General features: G+C 43.0%; 1 protein-coding gene across 1 annotated transcript; it reads left to right on the top strand.

The window, feature by feature from the left end:
- The first annotated feature begins 9,392 nt into the window (after window positions 1-9,392).
- On the top strand, window positions 9,393-11,427 carry PABPC3 (poly(A) binding protein cytoplasmic 3). Its single transcript, XM_017537546.2, has one exon. The coding sequence runs from the start codon at window positions 9,393-9,395 to the stop codon at window positions 11,307-11,309; it is 1,917 nt and encodes a 638-aa protein (XP_017393035.1). The 3' UTR covers window positions 11,310-11,427.
- Window positions 11,428-12,309: the final 882 nt, after the last annotated feature.

Genomic DNA, 12,309 nt, shown 5'->3' with positions numbered 1-12,309 from the left:
AAAAAAAAAAAAAAAAAAAAAAAAAAAAAAAAAAAAAAAAAAGAGAGAGAAAGAGCTCGTACAAAAAACTATGCCGCCTTCCGGTGGAGTTAATTTGACAAATCAGCTCTTTCCCACACACTTCAGGACATTAATAAAAGTAAAACCACTAAAGTTCTTTTGTTTTAAAACTTCTATTTTAGGTTAATGGGTATATGAGCAGGTTTGTTATATAATAAACTCATGTCACAGGGGTTGGTTGTACAGATTATGTTGTCACCAGGTACTAAGCCTAGTACCCAATAGTGATTTTTTTCTGATCCTCTCCTGTCCCACCCTCGACCCTCAAGGAGGCTCCAGTATCCGTTGTTTCCCTCTTGTGTCCATGTGCTCTCATCATTTTATCCTCCACTTACAAGTGAGAATATGTGGTATTTGGTTTTCTGTTCCTGCATTAGTTTGCTAAGGATGATGGCATCCAGCTCCATCCACGTTCTTGCAAAATATATCATCTCGTCCTTTTTTATGGTTACATGCTATTTCATGGTATATAAGTACTACATTTTCTTTATCCAGTCTGCCACTGATGGACATTTAGGGTGAGTCCATGTCTTTGCTATTGTGAATAGCAGGACACCATCCTGTTGTGCTTACTCATTCTGTCCCTGTCCACCTCTTCAGATGTGATTTTCTGAAAAGATTACCATGCTGAAATTTCTTTTTCCTGAAAGGGGAAAACTGTTTTAGAATTTGACACACCAAACTGTGCTGACTCAGCCTGGCAGTCTTTTGCCTCCATGAATTCTCTCATGTGTTACATGGTTCCCTATTCAGAAAACAAAACTAATGTCACCCCTTCACTGCTGGACAAAATACTTAACTCTTTATGGGAAAAATGACTGACATAATTCACAACGCACCTCCTCTGAAAATCCAGACTGATCCATCCAAACCCCTGCCTAACGTTAAACAATATCCACTCATCTAGATGGCCTCACAAGGTTCCAAACCTATTATAGAAGAATACAAAAAAAGGGCCTTGCTTTTCTATGAACTGGTCCTGGTAATACCCCAATTCCACCTAATAAAAACCCGAACAACTATGGGTGGAGGTTTGCTCCGGACCTCTGAGGAGCAAAACCATTGCTGTTCTAAGCATGCAGTGGCTTCGGCTGCCACAGTACTAAACCAGCACTCACTGACAGCAGGACTTTTACCATCACTGATCCAGGAAGTGTATGCACAGTATTGCACTAGATTCAGTCAGCTGAAAGTATTTTCCCTTTACCAGGGAAGGCCAACAATTCACCAGGACAGGAAGGCCCCAGGGTTTTACTGAAAGCCCTTCCTATTTTTCTCAAATATTAAAGGTAAACTTGAAGGATGTGGAATTTCCCCCAAGGCTCCATTTACTACCATATGCAGACCATGTCCTTCTTTGCTCGCCTTCAGAGGTAGCCTGTGAGGAAGACTGCACATCTGTCAAAGCATCTAGCTGCCAAAGGTCAAAAAGCTTCTCAAGAAACCAGCAGCTTGGCCAGGTGTGATGGTTCATGCCTGCAACCCCAGCACTTTGGGAGGCCTCAAGGTGGGAGGAATGCTTGAGGCCAGAAGTTCAAAACCAGCCTGGTTAACATCATGAGACCCCGTCTCTATAATTTTAAAAATTTAAAAATTAGCCAGGTGTGGTGGCACACTTGTAGCCCCAGCTACTCGAGAGGCTGAGGTGGGAGAATCACTTGAGCCCAGGAGGTTGGGGCTGCAGTGAGCAGTGATTGCACCACTGCACTCCAGCCTGGGTGACAGAGGGAGAACCTTTCTTAAAACAAACAAAAACAGCAGCTTGTAATAACTCGGGTGAAATGGTTGGGGTATTTAATTTCAGAGAATGGATTGCATTGAGATTCATTTAGATCCTGAGTTCAAGACGTTTTGCAATTTCCTTAGCAAAAGCCAAATGCCAACTCTGTGGTTTCTTGGACTTGCAGGTCACCTTTGTAGTTGAGTCCCTGACTTTTCTTCTCTGGGCCAATCGCTGTATGCTTTACTCAAAGTTACCAAACCTGGCCCCATTACTGGGACAGGATCTGAAGAGCAAGTTTTCAACAAACTATAGGAGAAGTTGGCAAATCTCCTCACTCTAGTTCATCCTAATTAGAAATTCCCCTTTTTGGCTGGGTGCGGTGGCTCATGCCTATAATCCCAACACTTTGGGAGGCCAAGGTGGACAGATCACCTGTAGTCAGGAGTTTGAGACCAGCCTGGCCAACATGATGAAATCCCATCTCTACTAAAAATACAAAAATTGGCTGAGTGTGGTGGCTTATGCCTGTAATCCCAACACTTCAGGAGGCCAAGGCTGGTGGATCATGGAGTCAAGAGATTGAGACCATCCTGGCTAACATGGTGAGACCCCATCTCTGCTAAAAATACAAAAGTTAGCTGGGTGTGGTGGCGCGCGCCTGTAATCCCAGCTACTTAGTAGGCTGAGGCAGGAGAATCCCTTGAACTCGGGAGACAGAGGTTGCAGTGAGCCGAGATGGTGCCACTGCACTCCAGCCTGTCAACAGAGTGACACTGTCTCAAAAAAAAAAAAAGAAAGAAAGAAAAAGAAAAAAAGAAATTCCCGTTTTCCCTCTTTGTGTATGAAAAAGGAAGGGAGGGCTTTGGGGGTCTTAACCCACAAGGATGGAGGCTAATGCTGCCCTCTGGGACACCGTCGTCCACACATGGGTCCCACTGCTGGCAGAGTCCCTTCTGCCTGAGAGCAGCCCCGCTGCAGCCCTGTTAGTCATGGCAACTGAGAGATGGCTGTGGGACCCCCAAGTGTACATGAGCCTGGAGCTGTGGATTTGCTCACACCTGCACCAGGCCTGGCGGCTTCCTGTGGACTCCCTCACTCCCTGCGGCCCCTGCGGCCCCTGCTCCTCCCACTCTCATACCTCCAGTAACCTAACCTCCAGGCCAGACTCTGCACACCTGCCTGACTCTGAGACCGTTAATCCCCTTGGTAGGGTCTGCAAGAGGCTCTCTGGGGCAATGCTGAGCTGTCCTGGTTTACAGATGGCTCACATGTAAAGGGTAGCTCTGATCGGTATCATGCAGGCTGTACAATCACTACTGCCTTTGAGGTCGTGGAAGCGGCTCATTTGCCTGTAGCCACTTCAGCCCAGCGGACAGAGCTCTTTGCTCTCCCAAGCCTGTCTCCTTGTTGAAGAAAGACTGCTAAGGCTTGTACAGACAACTTTTGGAATGCTGTAGAAGCAAAGAGGCTTCCCACTTCCAATGGAAACAAAATAAAAACTGGGTCTTATGTACAAGAATTATTAAATACAACACAGCTACCTGTTGCCCTAGCCATTATCAAAGCTTGGGGCTGTTCAAAACTAGACTCTGAACCAGGCGTGGTGGGTCACGCCTGTAATACCAGCACTTTAGGTGGCAGAAGCAGGTGGATCACCTGAAGTCAGGAGGTTGAGACCAGTCTGGTCAACATGGCAAAACCCTGTGTCTACTAAAAAACACAAAATTTAGCTGGGTGCAGTGGTGGGTGCCTGTGATCCCAGGTAATCGGGAGGCTGAGGCAGGAGAATCACTTGAACTTGGGAGGTAGATGTTGCAGTGAGCCGAGATTGTGCCACTGCACTCCAGCCTGGAAGACAGAGTGAGATTTGCTCTCAAACAAACAAACGAAAACACTAGGCTCTGTGGGAATAGTGGACCTTGGAGACTATAAAAGGTGGAAGGGTGGGAGGGAGGTCAAGGTTGAAAAATTACCTATTGGGTATAATGCTCATCACTCTGGTGTGGGGTACACTGAAGGCCCAGACTTTACCACTACCCAATATATGCATGTAAGAAACCCGCACTTGTACCCCCTGAATATGTAGAAATAAAAACTAATTTTTTCAAAAAGGAACTAGACTCCATGGAAGCTAGAGGAAATTGCCTTGCTGGTCACGCAGCAAAGGATGCTGCTCTTCAAGGGCCTATGGACAGCTCTCTGTCATGGCCCAGCTAAAAAGGTTCCTGAAAGATAATCTTACAACAGTTACTACAGATGCACAGAATCAGGCACCAGAGGCCAAAAAATAAAACTAGGAAAATAATGGCTACTGGTTCAATGATCAAGAGGAACTCTGGTCTTGGACAAATAAAAACCCTGTCCCACACAACACTCCATGATATTTCCATTATTAACTATGCACATGATTTAAGTCATTGGCTTCGGAAAAGATGATGACCTTTATGAGACAATATTCGTGGAGTAATATTAATGGAGTGGCCAAGGCTGGACACGGTGGCTCACATCTGTAATGCCAACACTTTGGGAGGCTGAGGCAGGCGGATCACTTGAGTTCAGGAGTTTGAGACCAGCCTGGCTGACATGGTGAAACCCCGTCTCTACTAAAAATACAAAAATTAGCCGGGCAGGGTGGTGTTCGCCTGTAATCCCAGCTACTCAGGAGGCTGAGGCAGGAGAATTGCTTAAATCCAGGGGCAGAGGTTGCAGTGAGCTGAGATTGCGCCATTGCATTCCAGCCTGGAAGACAGAGCAAGACTCTCGAAAAAAAAGAAAAAATGAAATGGCCAAAATGCTCAGTTAGCCTGCCCTACCCATCCTAAGTTCAATCCTTCAATCCTGGAAAGCCAGTGCATACAATCCCCACCATTTTCACCTCCCTCACAGCTCCACAGTGCTCCACAGCCACCAAGGAACTGTAACTATACCTGTTCAAAAATTTAAAAACATAAAAATACATGAAAAGCAAAAAAAAAAAAAAAGTTAAAAACAAAATCTAAAATGGTGAATATGAGTGTGTTACCTGAGTGGGTGAAGGATATGAACAGACGCTTTTCAAAAGAGAACATTTATGAGGCTAACAAACATATGAAAAAATGCTCATCATCACTGGTCATTAGAGAAATGCAAATCAAAACTACCTTGAGATACCATCTCATGCCAGTTAGAATGGTGGTCATTAAAAAATCTGGAGACAACAGATGCTGGAGAGGATGTGGAGAAATAGGAAAACTTTTACATTGTTGGTGGGAGTGTAAATTAGTTCAATCATTGTGGAAGACAATGTGGCGATTCCTCCAGGACCTAGAAATAGAAATTCCATTTGACCCAGCAATCCCACTATTGGGTATATACCCAAAGAACTATATATCATTCTGCTATAAAGACACATGCACACGTATGTTCATTGCAGCTCTGTTTACAACAGCAAAGACCTGGAACCAACCCAAATGCTCATCAATGATAGACTGGACAGGGAAAATGTGGCACATATACACCATGAAATACTACGCAGCCACAAAAAACAATGAGTTGGTGTCCTTTGTAGGGACTTGGATGAATCTGGAAATCATCATTCTCAGCAAACTGACTCAAGGACAGAAAGCCAAGCACCACATGTTCTCACTCATAGGTGGGTGCTGAACAACGAGAACACGTGGACTCAGGTAGAGGAGTATCACACACAGGGGACAGTTGGTGGGAGTGGGGGAGAGACAATGGGGGTGGGGAGGGATAACATGGGGAGAAGTGCCAGATATAGTATGCACCTAAAGTAAAATAAATAAATTTTAAAAAAATACTCCCTATTTTAGAATGACACCCGTTGACACCATGTTGTAAGGTGAACATTTCCAGCCTCATCCAGACAGAATGGACCAAGACCAGGCTTGTGCCTTTGTTGGCCAGCTTGGTTAATGAGATGAGATTAGACATGCTGCTTCTTCAGCTCTTCACCAGACTCAGACTCTGACCAATGAAAATGGTCTTAATTACAATTTTCTTTCTATTCATTGTTTCTTGGGTTCCTACCTATGCTGATTTTCATAGTCTTGAAAAGTGTGTATTTTTTTTTTCAAAATGCTTCTTAAATTTCCAACTTTTACTTCAAGTTCAGGGGTACATGTGCAGGATGTGCAGGTTTGTTACATAGGTAAACATGTGCCCAAGTGGTGTGCTGCACAGATCAACCCATCACCCAGGTATTAAGCCAGCATCCATTAGCTATTCTTCCTGATGCTCTTCCTCCCCACCCCCTGCACCCCCCAGGAGAGCACAGAGTTTGTTGTTTCCCTGCTACGTGTTCATGTGTTCTCATCATTTAGCTCCCACTTATAAGTGAGAATACATGGTATTTGGTTTTCTGTTCCTGTGTTAGTTTGCTAAGGATAATGGCCTCCAGCTCCATCCATGTTCCTACAAAAAACATGATCTCATTTCTTTTTATGGCTGTATAGTATTCCGTGGTGTATATGTACCACATTTTCTTTATCCAGTCTATCACTGAAGGGCATTTGGGCTGATTCCATGTCTTCACTATTGTTAACAGTGCTGCAATGAATATATGCAGGTATGTATTTTTTAATATAACAATTTATGTTCCTTTGGGTATAATAGTCAATAATAGGATTGCTTGGTCAAATGACATTTCTGCCTCTAGATCTTTGAGGAATCATCACACTGTCTTCCACAATGGTTGAACTAATTTACACTCAAAGCATTCCTTTTGCACCAACCCTCGCCAGCATCTGTTGTTTTTTGACTTCTTAATAATAGGCATTCTGACTGGTGTGAGATGCTACCTCATTCTGGTTTTGGTTTATATTTCTCTAGCGATCAGTGATGCTGAGCTTTTTTTCATGTTTGTTGGCCGCAGGTATGTATGTCTTCTTTTGAGAAGCGTTTAATCATGTCCTTTGCCCAAAAGTGTATATTTTTGTACTTCTCTATTTGTACAAGTACAAAAGTGTCACTTTGTACGCTTCTATTTGGACAATTTAATATGTGCCGGTGCAACATGCAACATTTACAACCCCACTGTACAACCTGACACCATTGCCCATAATAATATGTCAACAGGGTAGGCTGACAGCCCATATTTTATGCTTTCCATTTTAAATTCTTTTTTTAACCAAAGAACCAACTTTATTCTGCCTTATTTGTGGGTAAGACTACCTTAAGTTTTAAAACAAACCAAAGACGAGATGTTTTCTACAGATTATCAGCTCTCCAGGAGAACAGTCAAACTTATAATTGCTAAAAATCATGAAATGAAAAGGAAGCTCCACAAAAGGGAAGAGGGAAAGTGTGGGAATTAGACGTGGGGATTTCTATTCCCTATGACTTTGGAAACTGTGGTGACTGAGAGCTGTGATTGAGCTCTATAATATGCCAATGTAAACTTCGAAAGATCTGGGAAAGAATAAATTTCTCTGGTGTGGTGGCTTACACCTGTAATCTGAGCACTTTGGGAGGCTGAGGTGGGCAGATTGCTTGAGCTCAGTAATTGGAGAGTTCAGGAGTTTGAGACCAGCCTGGGTAACAAAGCACAACCCCATCTCTACAAAAAATACAAAAATTAGCTGAGTGTGGTGGCACATGCCTCTAGTCCTAGCTACTTGGGAGGCTGAGGTGGGAGGATTGCTTAAGCCTGGGAGGTGGAGGCTGCAGTGAGCCGGGGCCACTGCACTCCAGCCTGGGCAACAGAGTGAGACTCTGTCTCAAAGTAATAATAATAATTAATAAATCCCTTCAATCTATTCAGTTTCTTTTCCTTCAAGACAAAAATTTTTCACACAAATCAATTCGTTTGCTAACTTCACTCAGGGTTTGCTCTAAATCGTAATGCAATCGACAGATTAGTTGCCTAAGGGAAATGACCTTCTTCTGCATGGTCTAGGCTTGTTTTAAATCCTCTACCATCACTGGGCTTGGGCTTGCAATCCTCAAAACTTTTAGGAAATCTGAAAATTAAGTTACAGATTAAATCATAGGTCTCCAAGCCTGGATTGATACATTAATCCCAGGTTTCTTCCTTCCAAGTGTATATTCTGTGAGCTGCATCTGTTGGGAATAAGAGTGAGCCCATTCTCACATTTTTGTGAATCCGCTTTCCCCCATGAACACACGGAAATGGTTCTGCAAAGCTGCCTTTCTCTGGAAGAGCATTTTGCTTTTGTTAATGAGGCAGAAAATCAATCTCAGATTTTTGAGTAATCAGACCCGTCCTAGCACTTGTATTTTACAACCCTATATTGTTGAAATGATGGATGTGTTCCTAAAAAGCTGTGCATCAACTTAATTTTTAAACTTTTAATTGAATTTTAGATTAGTGGCAACCCCTATTTAAAGAAGTCCTCTGGGCCAGGTGTGGTGGCTCACGCCTGTAATCCCAACACTTCAAGAGGCAGAGGTGGGTGGATCACTTCAGGTTAGGAGTTCTAGACCAGACTGGCTAACATGGCGAAACCCCGTTTCTACTAAAAAATATACAAAAATTAGCTGGGCATGGTGGTGCTCATCTGTAATCATGGCTACTTGGAAGGCTGAGGTTCGAGAATCCCTTGAACCCAGGAGGTGGAGGTTGCAGTGAGCCAAGATCACACCACTGCACTCCAGCCTGGGCAACAGAATGAGATTCTGTCTCAAAACAAAAAACAAAAAAACCACAACCCTATAATAAATTCTTTGTAACATGAACAGATCCTCCTGATATTTTTCATGGGACTGGACCTTTCCTAAGGGATTTTCTTAAATAGAATTATTTCAGATCATCAATTACTTACATATGTAGCTGTATTAGGTCACAAGACTAAGATTGTGTATTTATGATTATAAAACTTATACTTAATGAATCCCAAACTGATCTCGAGACTATATTACTATATTAACATGACATATTTATGTTTTACACTGTTATCTAATATAAAAAGTAGAGTTTATTTTTATATACATTTATTTTTTTGAGACAAGGTCTTGCTCTGTCACCCAAGCTGGAGGGCAGTGGCGCGATCTTGGCTCACTGCAACCTCCACCTCCTGGGTTCAACCAATTCTTGAGCCTCAGCGTCCGGAGGAACTGGGATACACAGGTGAGCACCAACACGCCCAGCTAATTTTTTTGTATTTTTAGTAGAGGTAAAAAGAAAATATTTTATAAGAATATATCTGTGTAAAGTAGAATATATCCAAAAACATACAAAAGTAGAAAGGAGAAAAAAAATTCTTTGATTTATTTTTTCCTAGGCATTTTAAATTTGGATTCTAAAAATTATCTTAGAAAAATCATGAACGCTCTTTTATAAAATAACCCGGTGAAGCAGCCAAGCCCGAGCCGCCGGCCTGCGACCCCGCAGCAGTTCCAACAAGGAACCAAGAGACCGAAGCCTTCCCGCAGCCCGCAACGACACCTCCACCCTCGCTCCCCGCCGGCAGCCAGCGGCAACGGATCCACAGGGTTCCGCGGCCGTTGAGTAGTTTTCGATTCCGCATGCTTTTTGTCCCTCTGCGCTTGCCCCCGTTCCCCTCCCCCTCTCCGGCCTCCGGCCCGGCACTCGCCCTCCACCTCTCACGGAAAGGTCGCGGCCTGAGGCCCGGCGGGCAGCGGTGCCGCGATGAACCCCAGCACCCCCAGCTACCCCATGACCTCGCTCTACGTGGGGGACCTCCACCCCGACGTGACCGAGGCGATGCTCTACGAGAAGTTCAGCCCGGCGGGGCCCATCCTCTCCATCCGGGTCTGCAGGGACGTGCTCACCCGCCGCTCCTCCGGCTACGCCTACGTGAACTTCCAGCACCCGAAGGACGCGGAGCGTGCTCTGGACACCATGAATTTTGATGTGATAAAGGGCAAGTCGGTACGCATCATGTGGTCTCAGCGTGATCCATCACTTCGCAGAAGTGGAGTGGGCAACATATTCGTTAAAAATCTGGACAGATCCATCGGTAACAAAGCACTGTACGATACCGTGTCTGCTTTTGGCAACATCCTCTCGTGTAAGGTGGTCTGTGATGAAAATGGTTCCAAGGGCTATGGATTTGTGCACTTTGAGACACAGGAAGCAGCTGAAAGAGCTATTGAAAAAATGAATGGAATGCTCCTAAACGATCGCAAAGTATTTGTTGGGCGATTTAAGTCTCGTAAAGAACGAGAAGCTGAACTTGGAGCTAGGGCAAAAGAGTTCACCAATGTTTACGTCAAGAATTTTGGAGAAGACATGGATGATGAGCACCTTAAGGATCTCTTTGGCAAGTTCGGGCCCGCCTTAAGTGTGAAAGTAATGAAAGACGAAAGTGGAAAATCCAAAGGATTTGGATTTGTAAGCTTTGAAAGGCGTGAAGATGCACAGAAAGCTGTGGATGAGATGAATGGAAAGGAGCTCGGTGGAAAACAAATTTACGTTGGTCGAGCTCAGAAAAAAGTGGAACGGCAGACGGAACTTAAGCGCAAATTTGAACAGATGAAGCAAGATAGGATCAGCAGATACCAGGGTGTTAATCTTTATGTGAAAAATCTTGATGATGATATTGATGATGAACGTCTCCGGAAAGAGTTTTCTCCATTCGGTACAATCACTAGTGCAAAGGTTATGATGGGGGGTGGTCGCAGCAAAGGGTTTGGTTTCGTGTGTTTCTCCTCCCCAGAAGAAGCCACTAAAGCAGTTACAGAAATGAATGGTAGAATTGTGGCCACAAAACCATTGTATGTCGCTTTAGCTCAGCGCAAAGAAGAGCGCCAGGCTCACCTCACTAACGAGCATATGCAGCATATGCAGAGAACGGCAAGTGTACGAGCTGTGCCCAACCCGGTAAGCAACCCCTACCAGCCAGCACCTCCTTCAGGTTACTTCATGGCAGCTCTCCCACAGACTGAGAACCCTGCTGCATGCTCTCCTGCTAGCCAGATTGCTCAACGAAGACCAAGTCCTCGTTGGACTGCTCCGAATGTCAGACCTCATCCATTCCAAAATATGCCGGGTGCTATCCACCCAGCTGCTCCTAGACCACCATTTAGTACTATGAGGCCAGCTTCTTCACAGGTTTTACGAGTCATGTCAACACAGCATGTTGCTAACACAGCACAGATAATAGGTCCACGTCCTGCAGCTGCTGCAGCTGCAGCTACTCCTGCTGTCCGCACCGTTCTGCGGTTTAAATATGCTGCGGGAGTTCGTAATCCTCAGCAACATCTTCATACACAGCCACAAGTTACAATGCAACAGCCTGCTATTCATGTACAAGGTCAGGAACCTTTGACTGCTTCCATGTTAGTATCTGCCGCTCCTCAACAGCAAAAGCAAATGTTGGGTGAACGGCTGTTTCCTCTGATTCAAGCCATGCACCCTACTCTTGCTGGTAAAATCACTGGCATGTTGTTGGAAATGGATAATTCAGAACTTCTTCATATGCTCGAGTCTCCAGAGTCACTCCGTTCTAAGGTTGACGAAGCTGTAGCTGTACTACAAGCCCACCAAGCTACAGAGGCTGCCCAGAAAGCAGATAGCAGCGCCACTGGTGTTCCAACTGTTTAAAATCAATCAGGGACCATGAAAAGAAACTTGTGCTTCACCGAAGAAAAATATCTAAACATTGAGAAACTTAAATACTATGGAAAAAATTGCAAAAATTAAAATAAAAAAGGAAAGGAAACTTCGAACCTCACGTATGTACTGACCAAATGCCAGGTCTAGCAGACATAATGCTAGTCCTAGATTACGAATCAATTTAAAAACAAGAAAACCCCACAAAAGTAGTAAAATATAAAAACAAATTAATGTTTCATAGACCCTGGGGAAAAGAATTTTCAGCAAAGCACAAAAATGTAAAGCATTCCTTTCTTTAATTTTGTAATTCTTTACTGTGGAATAGCTCAAAATGTCAGTTCTAAGTAACAGAATTTGTAACTGAGCAAGGAAATGTGATTTGGATTATAAAATTCTTGCTTGAATAAAAATTCCTTAAATGGTGAAAAAAAGAAAAATCATTAATTTTACTAATAATCTTTCTTTACATTTTCTATAATTGTATTTCCCACTATATTTCAAATATAAAAATCACCTTTTTCACCAAAATTTTAGGTCTTTATATAATAGTGTTTATTTTTAGTATTCATAAATGAGGAAAATATGCAATGACAAAATAGTAATTATAAATTCAGTAATATTTGTTCAAAATTGTAAGACAATTATTAATTTATATTGCATTATTTTAAAATCAAAAATACATAGTTTTAAAAATCTAATTGAATAGGTTCTGATCACAGAGATAATCACTTTGAATCATTTGGTTTTAGTGTTTCTGATAGTTTATTTTCTTCAATAATAATGTACATAGTTATCTCTTGGTTTATCAATCTTGTAATTTAACTATAGACTTCCTGCTGTGATAAATAAGGGTATGTTTCATTTACCCCTTTCCACCATTCCTCCTCCTCCTCCCAGTATAATTTATCACTATTTGTAGTTCCTTTATTGGTAATATTAATTAACATAAACATTTACTTTATAATTAATGTTACACCTGGTGGATTGT

The sequence above is a fragment of the Cebus imitator genome, unplaced genomic scaffold, assembly GCF_001604975.1.
Source record: "Cebus imitator isolate Cc_AM_T3 unplaced genomic scaffold, Cebus_imitator-1.0 Scaffold103, whole genome shotgun sequence".
Taxonomy (NCBI): Eukaryota; Metazoa; Chordata; class Mammalia; order Primates; family Cebidae; genus Cebus; species Cebus imitator.
The sequence above is the reverse complement of the archived record's forward strand: the minus strand, read 5'-3'. Positions and strand labels throughout refer to the sequence as shown.